At 36.8% G+C, this 19,610-nt stretch overlaps 1 protein-coding gene across 5 annotated transcripts in view; it reads right to left on the reverse strand.

Moving 5' to 3' along the window:
• Positions 1-19,610, reverse strand: part of LOC118781718 (phosphorylase b kinase regulatory subunit beta-like) — a 61,362-nt gene that overhangs the window by 20,043 nt on the left and 21,709 nt on the right. For all 5 annotated transcript variants that reach the window (XM_036534730.1, XM_036534727.1, XM_036534729.1 and 2 more), the window contains 9 exons: positions 18,609-18,724; positions 16,669-16,732; positions 14,941-15,036; positions 14,343-14,540; positions 11,345-11,402; positions 10,751-10,828; positions 10,055-10,213; positions 9,645-9,739; positions 1,754-1,809 (listed from right to left, as the gene is read on the reverse strand). In XM_036534730.1, coding sequence (XP_036390623.1) covers positions 1,754-1,809; positions 9,645-9,739; positions 10,055-10,213; positions 10,751-10,828; positions 11,345-11,402; positions 14,343-14,540; positions 14,941-15,036; positions 16,669-16,732; positions 18,609-18,724 — 920 coding nt within the window. The remainder of the gene's footprint in view (positions 1-1,753; positions 1,810-9,644; positions 9,740-10,054; positions 10,214-10,750; positions 10,829-11,344; positions 11,403-14,342; positions 14,541-14,940; positions 15,037-16,668; positions 16,733-18,608; positions 18,725-19,610) is intronic.

The following is a 19,610-nucleotide window of genomic DNA, read 5'->3' on the forward strand; positions in this document are numbered from 1 at the left end:
TCCAAGGGCTGCTACATCATCATTTATAACATTTTTTAGTAATGACTGAAAATATACATTTCAGTTTCGTAGGTGTCTTTCATAGACCTGTTACCTTTGTGCTACAATATAACCAGCTAATACTTAAAACATTCAATACTGTTTCTGTCAACTACGGTAAAAGTTTAAATTATGTTACTGCTTAACATCATATCCTACTTGCAAGTTAGTAAATACTCTAAATCACTTGCGCCACACTGTTATAAACTGAGGGATGATGCTCACAGAGGTGGGAAGCTAGGTTTGATATATTGCCTCCTTTAGCCATGATGTTCTTCCACATTGTCTGCAGATTACAGCTTAATTTTCTACCACAAAACAGCTATTTTTTTAATGACACAGTGGGGACACATAATGATCTTATAATTAGTCAGAAACAATGACATCCTCAAACATTTTAAGGTTACATACATACATGGAGGTGTGGGCAGAAAATGTAACAAATCAAACTTTTAAAAGCTGACTTTTTCAAAAGCTAATAAAAGAATGTGGGGACTGTCTCCCATTGTTTCACATAGTTTTGTGGTAGGTACAATATTCATGCTAAAACCTGGTTATATGATTTCATTATATACCAACAGTATACCATTTGATTTATCATATTACCATTTCATAATGTTATACTGCGGTATACCGTCATAGGGGCATGTGGTCATTTCACACCTAGATCACTTCATGAGCCCCATAATGTGTTCTTCTACTATGCTTTAACTTTATCATATTTTTTCTCAGCTCAGCAGCATGTTACCAGATGATAATTAGTTGATTTCAAAGCAAAATTTTATCCTAACCAAAAACACATCATCATTATCTAACTCAATATTCAACATAATAGAATATAACTAACTCAGTGCATAACTAAGTTTAATAATCAAAGGGAGATAAACAGAACATGTATTTGGAAATTAAACATGCTTTGCTCCTATTAGGTACCAACATAATTATTAAATAATAGTGAATTATTAACATTTGAAGGATTGGAGTTTAATTAACTTAAACATTTTAAATTTAAAAATTTAAAATAATGCATCTCCATTATTTAATGGATCTATTTCAATAGCCTGCATCACTAAGTGCATGTTGTACTTTATACATGTTCCATCCTGAAAGCTATTAATCTTCAATGTCAATGCAAGTGTTAAGACTCTTTTCAGACTGATAGCTCACCCTAAAGAAAAATCAAGCTGCATACAAAATCTAAATTTGGGCTGACTGAATCTCAAGACAAGCTGAAAAAGTACACAGTTCTCTGAAAACAGTGTTACTGAATTAAACATGACACTATTACAAAACAGCCTGCATGATTGCCTTTGCAGAGAGTAAAATTCAAAAAGATTTTGAATATATTATATAACAATGTAAAAATGCTGGCTAATTGAAATGAGAAATGACTCCCATTATTTGTCTCTTTTTAAACTGTGTACATCATTAAACAGGATGTGCTAAAATTAACATTTTACAAGCACCCATAGTACTTTGTACTTCATTAATTAAAAATTGTAAATTTTAACAATGGGTTATCTGGGGAAATAAGTTAATATTGTTTCATTTCAAAACAGACACCCATATCCAGTGCAACTTACATGGCTTACATTTTATCCATTTTTGCTCAAGGGTACAAAGCTATAACATTTGAGAATAGAACAAGAAATCTTTGGGTTATGAGCCCTGCTCCTTAGAAAAACTCAAAACTGTAGACAATTTCCATACCTACCTCTGACTCTCAGCAATCAGGGCCACATGGATCACCACGTCATTTTCAATGGGGCCCTGGCAGACAGGACAGCACAAACAAAAAGCCAGGTAAGACTCCTCCCTGAGCACATGTTCAGTTCCATTAAGGCATCCACACATATTTGGGAAATAATAGGAAGATGCAGAGGGTATAAATTTAGTTTCTGAGGTCCTGGACAGGGCCCAAAAGTTTCTTTTAGAGCAGGTGATTAACAGGTAAGGAAATATGTTTCCAAAGTAATGCTCCCTCAGAAAGGTTTAGAGGAGCTATTAATCACCCTGGCTGTGCAGACAGGATAACAGCATGACATGGGACTGACAGCTGTAAATCTGAACAGGTTCCTGAGGGACCAGTGTGTTCAGGGAAAGGGGAAAGAGGGGGATACTAGCAAAGACAGGTGAGAGAGAGAGAGAGAGAGAGAGAGAGAGAGAGAGATACAGAATAGTTGCTGCTATAAAGTATACCTCATCCTAAAACCCAAATACAATCATAATGTGTCTGACAATGTACCAACAAAAAGACTGACTGCTCATGCTTAAGTGGGCTGAAATTAGAGCTATGTCATGATGTTTATTTACCGGTATAATTACAACATCAGAGTGTGTCTGTGTGTGACCATATAACATAATATAATATGCCACCACTTACAATCTTCCTCCACAACAATTTGCAGCACAGTTATGTCAAAAGATTTCATTTACACTCAGCTGAAGGAGTAAAGACATGAAATCATTTCATGCATGTATGCTGTGCACATATGCAACTGTGCAAGGAACACCATCTTAAATACCTGATTTTCAATACTCAGTTGCAATTAATAGTGGCTGTTGTAATGAAAACATTTTTGAGATGTTGTGACTTATATGATCAAGACATTTATTGACCGCTGCTGTCTTAAGCACTGTTGGAACCCTGATGATCGGGTTGGGTGAGGGAGTTTTAGCTTGGTAAAATGAACAGGTTTATCACCCTTGTTATAATCAATCAGCAGTTTTCATTGCAGGCAGAGGGGAAAACTCATTTGATTAATCACTAACAGTTCTCAAGCAGGGCAATAGAAGTCAGGCACATTATTATTCTGCTTTTTAACAAAAACTGACAGATGATTTCTCTCAGATTTTGTTACTTTGTAGATACGTGAACAAAAGTGCTTCCTTGGGTTGCTTTTGAATGAGCTCTGCATGAAGTAGAAGGATCTAGAGTAGGGGGTGCAAAATCATAATGCGGAAAGATTTTTCTCAACCGGAGCACTTTACTATGCATTCAACAAAACACTGCCTTAACTAGAATTAAGTCACCCCCTCTCTCCATTTCTGAGATTCCTCCTCATCATGGATAAACAGCAGGTAAACTGACTGGAATGTAGCTGCCAAGTACCAAAAAGGTTCAAGAAGCAATGCAGATTATTTGATGCTTATCAAAAACAACACAAACAACAAAAACAAATATAACAACAAAAACAAAACAAAACACACATACACTGAGAAAAACATGCATAAGTGCAAACACACACACACACACCTCTGCCTTAAACTGCAGACACTTTTTTTTTTTTAATTAATCACTGAAGTACAAACCTATTGTCTATATTCATGATCTTGTTTTTTTTTTTCCCTTTCGGATTAATAACAATTTCCTGTTGTATTTCTTTCCTTACACTGTAGCTACTTTCCTCAGATACTTTGGTCAGAGTGAATGCTGAAATGTCACCATCTACCTCCATGACAAATTTTCCTCCTACAGTTCCTGACAGTGAGATTTGCAGATAAGTAAGGGCAATAAACTAAATGCTGCAATACTCCCACTCAACCATACAGTTTGCATTAGCAAAAAACCTCCATCTTCTCAAATTAAATTTCAAGGTTGAGTTGACAAAATTTCTCATTTGCAAACAAGATTTATCAGGGGAGCAGATTACCGATCCATAAGAAATTGAACTACTTGAAAGCAGCAGCATTAATAGTGTGGGGCTGACCTGTAGACTTCCTACAGATTTCTTCCACTACATAAGTATCCAGTCTATGTCATTTTGTATTTTACCAAGTATACTGTGACTGTGTAAGTTGTAAACTATTTTAATGCATACACCATTCATTCAGAAGTGTAGAAACCTGTTCAAATGTGTTATAATACTGATATGACATTATGTATGTATATATGGTGTGGTCCATATGTACATTAACAATATTCATACTGATATCTATATGCATAACATGTAAAATGATAGCTATGTAAGTCATTCAATATATTAAAGACTAATAATAATGTGTGACTAGATGGTGTGATCAATATGATTTTAAACTTATCAGAAACAATATGCCAACACTATTCCAGGCACACAGGCTAGAAAGGTGTCTGCTGAAAGCTGACACATTAATGCACTGCTGCAATGGGTAGCTTGTGATGTGATAGAAAATAAAGGGTACAAAATATGACCGATTTAACTTGAACTACAAATTGTTTCAAAGGAGGGTGGGTCACATTTAATGAAGAACTCACTTCAACTCTTGAAGATATACTTATTGTATCACCTGGCCATAGCACTGAAATTTGACATACGGACTCAAAAAAAAAAAAAAAAAAAAATGTGTGCTGACTTCACAAACACAATGGGTCAAACTAAAAATTTCACACAGTTTCCAGAAATGCCATCGCAAATTCAGCACAGAGCATACATGTCTTTGGTAAATGTTTCATCTTTCATGTGTAAATGTCCAAATATGGATTAAAATGTTCATCAATTTTATTAAGTATTTCAGTTACTTAAGCATACGCAGGTGTAAGCACTGCATTTTGCATGGAAATTAAGACCTCTGAAAAGCAGTCAGTAATGCTTGTTTGTTAAAGCACACAACATATTGTATAAGTACCACTGACACGTAAATGTTTAATGAAAGTTGGCCATTGTTGACAACTGTCATTTAACCTGTCCAATAAGCATAACATATACATTATATAATAGGTTATAGATCACACACACTCACATTTAAAAAGCTGCCTTGCAATATTCCCTTTATTTGCATTTTAGCGTGTAGTATGTCTCCCATGAAATACGTATACAAGATTACACTTGGATGCATAAAAACCTGTACCAATTAATGCACTGATGGTTCATCAACCCATCAGGGCTCATTTGGCATAACGTGCTGTTACTGACAACTGACAAATGATTGGTTTTAGTAAACATGGACCTTTGTGCCTTTTTATCCTTATTATTTATTTGGCAAACTTAATGGGCTACTATGGCAAGATAAATCAAATACAGTGCTTGTCATACACAGTTTATGGCTATGGAGGGTGATTTATGCCAAACTCAAAAAGCAAATGCAAATACGAAATAATTATTTCTGTTACAGCACACTTGCACAGGTTTGGGATCCACGTTTATATTAAAACTCTGGTGAAAATTCACCACCAGCCCACTAGTATTAACCTCTGTAATAATATATCTGGCCTGCTGTTAACCTATTCAACAAGAATTATTTTAATGGCATCGGTTTTAATCATTCCGTAAAAGCTGGGGCAAAGCACCTCACATTAATACTCAAAGGGCATTTACCATTTACATTTACCATTCTATGTGATGTGGAGGGCAAATGCAAGAACATGAGGTCAAGATGATGATTATTACTCCACAATGCCAGCAGGAAACAGAAACCTCCTACAACATGCTCCTTGTGGTCACCTATGACCCTGAGGATGAAAACGGCAAAGAAAATGTTTGTGCATCAAAAACTGAATACAGTCAAATTTAATTATGGCAAATGTACATGCCAAAAAAAACTGAAGTGTCTTCCAGCCCACCTCTTTTAAATAGGCACTCACCACTTGATTGGATTTATTTGCCTAGCAGGTGCACTTATCCAGGGTGACTTACATAACTTCCTTTTCACAGCATGTATTTTCACACATACTGTATATCCCTTCATTGATGACAGGGCATTTCACTGTAAGCAATACAGAACAGAACATGCACAGACCCTCTGCGCTTTTAGTGTACCATCTGCAGCCTTTGTATTTATCCAGCAGTTAGCCCTCTGAGCTCCAGTTCCCAACAGAACCTTGCAATGTCTACACAGAACAAACGGAGCATCAGACTGGTTTAGGCAGGCACAGGACATGGAGAGGGCACTTGCCTCATGAAAACCTACCTGGACAGTGTCACACTCCACCCACTAACTCAGGTTCAGTTCGTCTCTTTCTTTGAACAGAATTGCTTGTACTGCCTCAATCATGGAAGACCAATGCTGCCCTCTCACCTTAAGATTTCATGGCAAAGTATGTGGGTGAGCGTGGATACCAGGACCCTACAGCGAATCGGAAATTTCCATTAACCTTGTGGCCTTCAAAATATTGAGCCATTTTATTTACAAAGTAAAAAGAGCGAGACTCTCCTAAATGGAAGTAACACTTCCATCCAAATGTGAAACTCAGTCACAATACATTTATTGCACAGCCATCAGGTGTGATTCCTTATTCTCCTTAGCTGCTGTTGCAGCTGGAACGGCAGAATAGTTTGCACCTCTGCTCTGCAACCCCTGAATATTTCATACATAACCTTCATGGCAGTATACCATATATAGACAAAAAGAATACAGATATCTATATATAGACATACAACATTTATGGACACCAAAAATTTACTGTCTTCAAAACAATCTGTGTTTCATATTAAGCCATGTTTACAGGACATTTCTACCAACCTATCAATATATACTATGCCATCTGTTTGTACAAATGTTTATTCTGAAGATAAGCTTTTCTGGGCATAAATGTTTATGTACAGGTTTATATGATCAAATATAGTTGGATTTACTATGCACTGATATAGATACAGTACCAATACTAGATAATATTTACATATATAAAATTATGTTTTGAAGGTATATCATATTATAAATATGTGCATTGACAATGATGCCAAATAAGTTGGTAATAATGAAAGCAATCAAGCTAAATGAGCATGGCTTAATGGCTTTTGGGAAACAGTAATGGAAAATATATATCAATGAGCTGTTGATATAGCTGTACCTACCTGCTGTTTTAATATACTACTTAGCTCTACTCAGGTTTACCCTTAAAAGTGGATGAAACTGTCTATGTTTCAAACATGTTTTATCATGCTTAATTAAGATACATTCTTATCGAAATGTATCAAACATCATCTTTTTCTAGTCATGTTATCCAGGCACATGGCTAAACATTCAGACATCCAGAACACCTTTTTTCTCAAAATACTTGACATGCATGGTACTTTAGTAATTACAACAATCTATGAATCTGAAATATGAATGTGCTCAAATTTTTAATTCATTTTTTTTTCCAATAATGTGCCATGGAACTTGACTTGAGCACAATATTACCTACGAGTGAGCCCAAAATGATTCTTATAGGCAGACCGCTTGATTCTTTAAAACGGAGTATGAACAGCATTAGTACAGAAATGACCCCGTCCCAGCGTTTTTTCCATAATGATGAACTGTATGCAGTGTATTCCTGTATCAGTATTTATTACACCAAGCAAACTTCAATAGCAATATATCATGTGACTCAGTTTAAGGACAGGTAACATGGATGTACACTGCAGGGATGCAACCATTTTTGAAGAAATGGCTCTCAAGAAACTGTATGCAAATCATAAACACAATGTGAAAGCTCAGAACACCCACACAACATTACAGCTTGAAACAAATATGAACTGGGATGTGAGGCTGTATGTAATGCAAAGCAATAAACAGCTTATTTGTATACGTTATGTAATTCCCTCCTCTTGCATTTAGGTGCATTCAACTTCACAGGCCAAGCACTTAAAAATACCTCAGGCTTGTATTCTGAACAATGCTGTGTTACTAATGAGGTGCTCCTCTCATGAGAGGCTTATTTTCACTCAGCTGCAATGCATGTGTGTGGAAAACATCACAGAGGGCACATTTAGATGTTCATATTACTAACGGTCTGTGGTTGATGCTGCCTTTGTCTTTTCAGTGCTTGAATAGACATCCAGTAGTGGTAGCACAGTTAAAAGTAGGTGGTACTGCTTCCAAATGGTATTTTAATCTTGCAGTCAGTAAGTAGACATGAGAGTATGAGGTGCAAGTCACTAATCGGATGATAAGTCTATAATGAGTTGAAGGTGTGACATAATGGAAAGGAAACAATGACAGGTAAATCAGAACCTGAGACATTGTCACATTACTGTAAAAAAACATTTCACTGTGATCATTATTTATGCAATAATGGGAGAAGCAGAAGTAGTGGCAGAAGGATGGTGCAGATATAGAACACAGGTATACCAAATGCTGTGTGGATACAACAGAATGCAAATTTACAAAATTAAACAAAAACAAAAAAATTATAATAAAACACATAAAATGACTGCAAAGTTAACAAAATTGTAATTTAACACTCTTATTGCAGGGAAAGGATAGGTTAAGGGATAGGTTATAACGTCTTAAAAATGAATTGACCATTAGGCTGAGTGATCCAGACCTCTGTCCATGGTGAACGGGTTTCAAGATTTTCTTCATGGTATGAGACATAATGTTAAAAACTTGACCAGGCAGATTCAGCTTTCTCTCAGGTTTTAACACCACAAATATCTGACTACTAATCTGCCCATGCTGTCTGTGTACTCCATTTGAAAGCCTATGTTCCCCATTATATCCATTATCCAAAGCCACTGCCCACAGACATTAACCATAAACTGCAGGGCTGGGTGGTATATCGACTTTTTAAGGTATATCGATATATTTTCAAACGAGATATAGGATGAGACAATACTGTTTATATTGATATAGTTGGATGTTGCGTTACTTTACCCTGTTTCTTCTGTAAAGGTGTGCCAGTATTTGCGTTTCTCCTCTCTCACACTCACCACGCAACCCCGTCCCCACTCTCCCTCTGTGTCTGCGGACTAACCCACTCGCTCACATGTTCCCCTGCAACATGGATTGCACCTGTGTATTTTCAAACAGGGAATGAAACCCTGTCTTTGCATTTTATTTTCATCATAGTCTGTTCTAATAAAAGTGCTTGTGACCAGGGTTTCCGTTAACTGGTAATTACCGGTTTTTGCCTGGTAAAATTTATAAAAAACCAATAAATTATAAACTTGCCAGTCAAAATGTCCAGTAATAATGCTCACACAAAACGTAGCTGTAAAGAAGGCTATCCCTAAACAGGACATTCGTGTTTTGACAGCAAAGCGTGCTTATTTATGAATTCAGCAAGCTGTACCCCGATCAGGCTATACTGGCTAAAGTTGCCTGTGTTCTGCCCATGTCAAGCATGCCAGCAGAGAGGGGCTTCTCTCTGCAGAATCGAATAAAGACGACGCTGCAAAGTCATCTGGAGGAGGAGAGAGTGACGCGGCTTATGCACATTGCAAGCTGCAACGACACATTGGGCATGTTTGATTTCAAGTCAGCAGCAGAGGACTTTGCCGCAATGAAAAAAAGGAGAAAATAAAATAGTAGTATCTATAGTAGTATCTGTGTGTGGATGCCTACCCCAAAGAGACCTATTCAATAAACTCATGATCACACAATCATACAATCAAGTATTATGGTAACATAGATATCCATAGCATTAAAAGCACCTTTTACCTGGTGGATTTTCAGGATCATTATAATACTACTGTGCGTTAAGTTAACACCAATCCAGATGCCAAACAAATGGTCACACCAATTTACCTAAATCCCAGAGAAATGGAAAACAGCAATTTTAGCACAAGTGTAATTGTTTGCCATGTATCATGCACCTAAATATTTATTATATGTGAACCACTTACATTTGATCAATGTACCACTTTTGGTAACCACAATGTGCATATGTGATTCAGACACTGGTGGGATTACTGTAGGTGCAATACCTGATTAGAGTATCTCATGTTGACACTCCTCTGGTCTTCCCGCGGAACGTAGCGGTGAATGGGGTCAATGTCCTTGGGGCTAACCAAGCCATCCACTGAAAATCCATTACAAAGTAGGCTACTTAAACACAGGGACTTCATGTACCTCATTCCTGATTTACTTATTCAAATGACATTTGTGGAAAATTTTCAGTTCTGTAAATTAATGAGATTTTTAACAGTCAACCTTGCGATTCTTCACCAGCCTGCTCTCCAAACAACCTTGCTGGCACTGTTTATATAGTAATTACATCAAAATATACTATTTTGGATTTTCTTTCACAAGTAAATTTAGCTAATTATAAAGAATCATATGTGGTCATGAAGCAAACGTGTTCTGTTTATTGAATTATGAGGTAAGTGAGACTGACCAAGCAGCTTGGCGATGTTGTAGAGGGCCTGCCCCCAGAGGAAGAGCTTGCCGTCTCGTCCTGAATTACTGGGGAAACGCTTCTGGCTCCCCTGCTTCTTCTGCTCAGCCTCCACAAAGTCAGCTGGTACATAGTAGTATTTGGGGATGACAGCATGCCCTGTTAAGACACATGAAACACATTCACTTCATGAGTTCAGGGAGCATAGTGCAGGGCCACAGGTAAACATTAGCTCTTCTCACAAAGAAAAGTAACTTACAGAGAGTACTGGCAAAGGCTATGTGTCCTCCTTTCACTCAGAAAGCAGGAAAAGAACTGGTGAAACATCTGTGCTTATGTCTTTCCTCGTATCATTGAATTTATGATGTGCCATAACTATACATGGCTTCCTCAAGGTATTCATTCTGTGGTTTATGGTGTGATAACGCACCATAGCCACCTTTTTAATGTTGCAGTTTATTCTGTTCCTCACTGGCATTTTGAAATTATATGATTGCTCATTCCAAAGGTGACTGGAATGAATTTTTGAAAATTACATTCCCTTCACTATGGGAATTCCATTCTACGGAGGTTTAAAATTACAATACTCTCTGTACAGAAATGTGATGTACTGGTTTCCATTCATTGTGAAGCAATACAAACTATACAGTATTTGATTAAAATAAAAAAAAAATAATAATAGTACATTTGGTTTACCATCAAAGGACTGGAAAATAATGGAGTCCAATAATTCTTGATACTCCTTGACTTGAGCTGAATTTCCTCTGAAGACACCTGCAATGTGAGCAAAACCAATAACATTAGGTTTTGCAGATATTATAACTGAAATTTATTAGCACAATAGTTGATGCGTTGTCTTGTTTTTCCCCAATACTTTCATTTAATTCTCATTAAAAGTAACAATGGTTAAAACATTTCATCAAATGTGATACAGTAAAAACCATCCAGGGTTTTTTTTCCCAGCAGAATAACTCGTACATCTCCCAACACATACAATGTATCTGCATGTAAATACAGCACACTGATTAGGTACAATATATTTCAACTCAGAGTAGAAATGCTGTGATTACTATGGGGAGTTTGAGACATCACTAATACAATTAATTGCATGAAACAGTTTAATTTCTGTTTTTTCTAGTCTATAAATAAAGGCTGACTGTTTTTTTTCTGCATACGGTACTTTAAGCTTGTAATTAAGCTTGTAATTTCATTTTTAACATTTTTTGATTAATTACTATACACACATGCTCAGACAAAGGTTGGATTTCACAACCCCCCAACATGTCTTACCGTCAATTATCATGTAGATGTAAAATATGGGGAACTCGCATTCAATTCCATCAAAAAGCTGAAGAAAATAGTAAGACGTTGTTAACTTTTATCTAATGAATGATATTCATACATCAAAACAATGTCTATGTCTATAGAACCAAGTTAATAGGATTTAATATTTCTTTCTTGTTCTGTTTCATTGTCAGAAAAGGAGATACATTTGAGCATCATGTTCTATAAAACACTTGAATCAATTACACTTTTGTCAAAAATCCAAACACATAGGCAGTCTTGAATGACAGACCTATTACAGTCATTTGAAAAAAAATCACAAAGGTTAAATAAATAAAGTAACAAATGACACACATTCTTTTTGGAATACCACTGCATCAGTCTCTTTGGTTTAGTTTTCACTGTCTCAACTGCATTTCACAATCAGACAAACATTACAGACTGTGTAATGCTTAGCAAGACTGCTACTTAGCACATCTGAGTTAGATCACATTCCTTCCCTAAGACAGCCCATCTTTATATAATGACAATGTTGGGTATTATGAATGTATTTGTAAAGAAATGGCATTTCATATAAATATTGAAATTAATAATAAATTACTAACAAAAGCAGATTCACTCTTCTTTGTTATCACACCAGACTCATTTTCTCAATTGTTATCTTAATTATGGAGACATTACAGCTTAATGGAAGAGAAATGTGCAATTAAAGACCATCAACCAAAATAGTCTCATATCAACCTATTTCAGTGTGCAGAAAATATTCAGAACAACAAGTAAATCAAAATCTCCAGCTGTACTGGAGTAGGTGTTTGCATAGATGAACTCGAGTGTTGATGGCTCATGACTATTTATTTCCAACTCCCTAATTAAGAGCAGGGTAGCTGTTTCATAGGCAGTATGGGAATGAAAAAAAAAACTGGCATGCTGCACACTCCAAGAACAAAATCAAAGAGCTGGACTTCATTCCTGCAGACCTCAAAACCCTGTCCGGCTGGGTCATTACACAAAGTAGCCTGCAGAACGATTGATCCTGTTTACCTGATTAGAGCCATTCTAAAGACATTGCAAAGTTTGTTTTGCCATGATAAATATAACCCAATAAAGCAAAAGTGAGTAAAGTAACCCTTTCATTAGCTCATGATTTTTATGAAACAGATTTTTATATATTTATTTATTGTGCTCCACAAGTCCAGAAGAAATTAAGGGGAAATGCCAAGGACATTTACTAAAATTATAATCGAGAGGAAAGAGGAACTGCTCAAGTGGAAACGGCATGCCTTTTCAGTAAACACCACAGTTACTCTGTGGGCTTTCAACTGGTTTTATCCCACATAGAGAAAACAGCTATCTTTCATCAGCGTACTCTCCTAACCCCTAGTAAAACATGAGTTGTTTGAACATTTGCTGAAGGAAAAGCAGCAATTTGCTTTAAAAATGAGTACCCTCTGGTTGGAGTGTTATTATGTTGCCTTAGGACTTCATAAGCATCGTATAAAATTGATTTATTTATTTATCAGATGACCTTATTTTATATTGATTACATTTTACATATGATCCATTTATCTTTGGTAATTTACCGAAGCAATTCCAGTTAAGTACCTTGTCTAAGGGCAGACCAACAGTGGCCTATTCACAGTTTGAGCCTGTTTGAGCCTGCAATCGATTCCCTGTAACTATTTTTGTTAGTCAAAAATGATAACACTAATACCAGAGAGGAAAGTTTGAGGACAAACTTTAATTTGGCTTCAAAAAACCTATCATGATAGTAGCTAGTAGTAGCTTGTGGCTAAGTAGTTAGCCAACTTGAAGGCTAACTTGAAAGCTACACTGTTAGCCAGCTAACTAATTCGTCTTTTGGCTGGAATTTTTCAAGCTAAGTCACTTACTAGCTACTTAAGCCAGTTCACACTTTAGCCAGGTAATGTGCGAGCTAGATAGTGAACTAATTCTAGTTAAGAGGCTTGCTAGGTTTGTAATGTACTAGCTAGGTAGTAAATTCTATCTTCAGTCAGTTACCTTGCTTGATAGTTCAGTTCTACTTTTAACAAAAGACCTGTGAATAGATCTGATGTGAGATTTCTTAAGGGAGTGTTGAGAATGTGCGATTGAGGCTAAAAGCATGAGCCACACCAAATGAGTGAGAGTTGGCAAACCTGAGTTAGAAGCTTTTCTCCGGACCTGGGGCCACTGTAGCAGGCAACCTCTGCCCAAGAAACAGTCTGAATCTATGACAGCTTTAGCAATCCTATTTTGACATCAGTTTTTGATGTAAAATGATAAATATCTCAAAAATATATATTTTGTGTACTGACACAAAAAGCATAGGCAACGTAACTCCATGCTAGCTGACAAGCTCTGGGAGGAGTTACATACAGAAAATCAGATAGAATAATAAGAAGAAAAAGAATACAATAAAAACAGACTGACATTTTAAAAGTAAAACAGCAGTTGTGAAAGCATTTTGTGGAATGCTGTAAAGAATCAGATTGCACTATTTGAAATTCCTCTCATATTTCTTTAAAATATGCAAAAGCACTAACTGTTCCTATTCTGAACAAAATGCTTTTTTATCTGCTTGAGCTTCCTTTCATATCAAAACCGGGCTCATTAATCTCAAGAGGTCAAGACCACAGCTAATGCAACCATTTGCAAAGTGCTAAGTAGCTGGCCTGACCCAAATTAAAAAATCAGCATATTCTGCATGAAGATCATATCCAGTAAGTGCATGGGATCAGATGGATTTACCTGCAGCAGGCACATTCTAATGGCTCCAAGCCAGCAAAATGGAATGAACTGAATCTTTACAAAAAATGTGGATTGCATACATTCACTCTACTAGAAGAAACGATCACCAATGCCATTCACTTGTTTTCCAAATCCTTGATATGTTTGCCCCAAACTCAGAATGGATAAAGTGATTAGAATGATTTCAAACACTTTTATATTTCTGTAATCTATAATGGGGTCAGTAAACAGCGTTAAAGAAAAAAGCATATTGCACCTTCATTTCCGCAGGTTTGTAGTATCTCCTGTTCTTGTCCTCATTGGCAGTTCTGTAGCCATCTCTCAGGAAGCGCTTGAACCCATACTTCCCCTTCAGTTTGCGTACAATCTTATCCAGTGTCTGAGTATAGAGGGCGTCATCATCCAAGGCAAAGGCTGGGTAGCTGATGCAGGGCAGGAGGGCAGCATCCGTGTTCTTTAGGAAACAAGGGGTGAAATGGAAAACAAAAGGTTTAATGTGAAAAAGAAAAATCCCTGTCTGAAGGACCACTTTAAAACACTATTCGCAAAAATAAATAAATAAATAATAGCATACTAACAGCTCACATATAATTAAGAAATTCAAATGAAATGGCCACTTAAATAAGCCTGGAGCCCCCCCACCAGAATTTAATTACATAAAAAGGAAAGTTCTATCATTTAATCATTTAATCTTTTATAATTAAACAAATTTTTCATCTTCTAGAAAGGCTGTGCTTTTTTCTCTCCCCTTGTTCACTGTGTGAAGAAAAACAGGTTATTCTCTATGAGCATATCTACTCTACATTGGGTAAAAAATAACACTTGATAAGTGGTATTCAGAAAGATTTGCTTACATGTGATCGTGACTCTCTTGGAAGCAGGGAGCATAATGTCTGTCGGTTTCTGTTGTGAGCATCAAAGTCAACGAAAATGACTGACCAAGAGCAGCCCTACAGAAGAATGAAAACATAGGCACACAAACTGAAGCATTTTTTATGAACAAATACTTAACATAATCTTCATCATTATATGTTATTATCATTGTATGCAGGCAAATTGAATTGTATTCTTTTAATTCACAAATAAAAATACAGACACTTGTTTAAATAGCGTTACAGTTTAACAATGTCAACATGCTGCATGTTGAATACAGCATTATCACATGAATACAAGTAAAGTAAACAGCCCCCATTGAGTTTGCCTCACAATGCAGCCCGTCAGATAAACATCCTGCATCTTTATATTTGGAGGTTAACTTAAGAGAGAGAGAGAGTGTGTGTGTGCACGTGCATGCAAATGTGTATGTGTCTGCGAATGGAGGGGGAGATAAGTGGGGTATAAAGCAACATTAAAAACATAACTACCTTTTTGAGCGTAATTGGGCCAAGATACTGAAATATATAATACTTAAAATGAGTGTAATCTAAAAAATTATGTCCTTTCTCTGAGAAATTCACTGTGAATGGAGATAGTATTTAATATCACTTGAATTAATTACACTTATATCTTTTCTAAATTGCGATTTTTAAGTGGGGTTTATTAAAAAGCTGGTGGACATGGTCCTGGGTGCCTTGACTGGGTTACTGTGATGTGTGAATAAGAAACATACAATAACAAAAAAACCTGTCACATAGCAGCTATCACAATGATATCCACATCACTTGCACAAATAGTCTACAGAGAAGAAGAAGTCTCTCAGTGCAGGCCACTCCTGTAGCTCAGAGGCCTCAAAGGGCTGTTTTGGATAACCCTAACCCTAACCCTGAATGAATGAAATTGCCTGGGATGACCTGAGACTGCTATCTAATTCTGTACCCCCCCCCCCCCCCCCAGCCCCTTTCAACCGAGTCACTAGATCATTAGATAGCTAACTAACATGACATTGTTTTAATTGTGTATAATTGAGTATAATGTGTCCAAGTATTCCAACCAACAAGTTTCATTTTGTCATTGTACTAATAATGCTAAACTAGTTATTCTTCTTTACCAAACAACTATTGTGATATGAACTACATGTCCATTGTGGACGCATTCTGTCTATATATTTTCTCATTTGCCGAGTCCAAATTGACATAGTCATCTTTGTGGCCAGAAGCTGGTATATAATAAATACCAAATCAACAAAATGCAGAGTTCACATCAAACTGATATGCAAAAAAATTACACTTCCAATTGGTTTCTGTTAGTAATAAGATGTATTTTTTATAGATTTATATTTGGGGCCGTTTAATCAATCCAGACAAATGCATCCCCCAACAAAATTTCCATCGACAGGCCACCCACGATGATTTGCATATTGCAAGGGTTTGTGGGCTGAAATGTAATTGGCTGTGACTTGCAGAGGGCCTTGTGGAGAGGGCCCTCTGTCCTCCTCTGCATTTTTTCCTGCTCGGTTCTCAAATGGAGAGTGGAGGAAAAGTCACCCAGGAAATTAGGCCAGAAAGACCTCATTAATAACCCATCTGATGACTCACAGCCATAGAATCCCCACAGCGGAAATGCTCAGGGAAGTCCAAGGCTTCTACTGACAAATAAAGGAGATAAGAAGAGAGGAAGAAGATGAAATCAGACTGAAAAAGTACCTGATTTCCAAACAGGTTGAACCCATTGATAGCTTCAAGTGCTGCTTTTGCAAGCCCAACAGAACTGCAATATAAAATTAGACAAGAACAAAAACAAGAATTTCACTTTCTGTGTTACAATGCTCATATTATAAAAACAACACCTTCTTTTCCTAACTATGAACATGTCAAGAGGAACAATTTTAAATACCAGATTACAACACCCAAATTAATTGTATAAAATGTTTCTTTCAGATAAAACAAATCATCTGGTGCAATGCACTGCCCTTATTACACTGCAATTGCAGTGAAACAACCAACAGTATGTGAGCACCATGTAACTATGCTGTATTTACATGCCATTACATAGTACCCACATGGGCACGTTACAGTTATTTCATGTTGTACCTACACTTATATAATAGTAATCTTAAGTAAAAAGTGTAACAAGGATGTCAAATACGCAAGTGTCACAAGGTTGAGGGTAACCTCCCACTTTCATTGTTCTACCACTTTTTGCTGAATGCCCTCAAATTGTATTGAAAATGTAACTTCTTACGAACTATACCCATTTTCACATATGAACTCCGGACAATGCCTGGAGAATCAGGTCCGGATTTGCCCTTTCACACATGTAGCACACAACAGGAGATTGTCCGTGTTAGATGCGTTCTCACCTACTGGAAATACTCCGTTTGGTTTAGGTGAGGGGTGGCGCCTGGGTAGAGCGTGCAGGACATGACGCAAAAAGTATGCTGCAGAAATCGCAGTGGCTGTATTCGAAACCACCTACTGCTTACTGTGTACTGCGTACTACACAAGTATATACTGTTTACTGCATGCTATTTTTCAGTGTAGTAGCCAGTATGCGACCGTTAATGATTACATTTGTAGTATGTCACATTGTCGCGTGAAATCATTGCAAGTTTAGAAACGTCCAGATTTCCTTGTGATATTTTCCAGTTAGACACCACTTGCATTCGCACGAGTGAAAATTATTGATGAGTTCACGAAAAGTATTTGCGAGTTGGAAGTATTTTCAGGTTTTTTCTTTACAATGTCTTACCTTTCAGTGGTACAGGCACATAATGTGGCACAGAGGAGGATAAGGTGAACATAGCTATTGTACTTTTGGGTAGCCTATAAAAAAAAATATCACACATAGCCATCCAAATGGTGCTAGCGGTACACATAATTTATTATTAATTATACATTATAACAGGAAGGAAGTTTTTGTTGTTTGCTATGTAATGTTAGGCCACCAGTTCACCCATCTCACTATACCTATCACTGTTACTTAGCTACAGCTTAGCTAGCTACTAACCAGATAATAAACTACTAACCAACATTATTAATCATCGTAAGAGACAGGTTTTGGCAGTATAGCTATAGCTAACTATCTTTGGACTCAAAATAACATGTATTTGGACATATCCGCAATATCAACGAAAGAGTGGAAGGCAATATACAGGCAAGTAGAAAAGAGTATGAAGCAGATGTTTGTATTCCTCCTATTTTGCGCCAGTCGCATGATACAAAACGTAATCAAACCCCCCAGTTGCTCGCTGTGAATTCTCCGGACAATGACCTGCTCTGTTCACACATGGACTCAACTGGACATTACATGGACTTTGTACTAGGGAGCTGGCAGGGCAAAGTCCGTTTAATGTCCAGTCCAACTGTTTCGGACATTTGCATTCTCACATACCGCTCCTCCGGGTAATGGCTAGATAAGTTCAGGGTTGCAGTGCATGTCTGAAAGGGGCTTATGATTTGTGTTACCCTTGAGCATGTGGATTTATTGACTAATCCGTAAACAGTCTAATTAATAACAATTCAATTTAAAATGTGTTTTAGAATTCAGTGTATGTGTTCAGCCTAAACAGTGTGTTCTATACATGTTTTAATGGACTTTTTATCACAGACTTGTTTGATAATGTGTGATAATTCAACATTATCACCTTGAATGCAGCTCAGTGCTTCCGTTGTTGTACTTGCTTCCTCTTTCCCACATTCCATAGTCAGGGACTCTGTAAGCTCTTTCTACACAGAAGACTAAGTTCTGGATGAAAGAAACCTTTAAACATAAAGAGGAAAGAGCTGTTACTGAGGTAACGTGATGTCCTGCCTCTAAGAACTATCACAAGCAATGGCTCTCTGATTTATCAAACTTTATTGCTTTCCACACAGAGCTTTGCTCGTGTTACTTGATATGCACCTCCATTCCACATTTTTAATAACAATTACATAACAAACTTTTATCTTTTTATATAGGAGAAAAAACATCAGGTCAAAAAGAAAACATGAAGTTGACTGAAACCCCCCCTAAATGCACTACTGAAATTCAATAATAAAAAAAGAAATGACTGTGGGAACAATAACAAATAAAATGAGGTATAAGACCCTTCTTGGCATCTATCTGCAATTATGACCATAACACAAGTAAAACTATTTCAAGCTCCTTTTTCACTTAAAAGGATGCTGTATTGTGCAATTCATGTGAGTGTACTTAGGCCTAAATATCACATGAATATGTCTACAGCCTTATCTTACCCCTGCATAGTTGCCAGCACAATACGAACATCAAACAAGAAGGACAGTTTTGCAACTGCATGTGGTTTTACACTGTCAAAGGGGAAGATTAGAACACACATACACCGATATGTTGCTCATAAGATTATGCAGATGTCCCTGTCAGTGTTTTTGGTATTTTTACTTCCTGATTTCAATACTGGTCTACTTAAGTTCCTTATGCATCAGCCTGAAATAGTCTAACAGTTCACTTCACACAGTCCCATTCACATCCTTGATTTGGGCAAATCAACACGCACACAGTTATTTATTTTTTTTACAGTATAAGCATGTCAAAATACAAACAAACAGAATACTAATGACTGAGGCCCAGATTCAATCAGACCTTAAGACATTTGTAGGATTCCTGTCACAGCAAATATACACAAGCA

This window comes from Megalops cyprinoides, chromosome 8 (assembly GCF_013368585.1).
Source record: "Megalops cyprinoides isolate fMegCyp1 chromosome 8, fMegCyp1.pri, whole genome shotgun sequence".
NCBI classification, from domain to species: Eukaryota; Metazoa; Chordata; class Actinopteri; order Elopiformes; family Megalopidae; genus Megalops; species Megalops cyprinoides.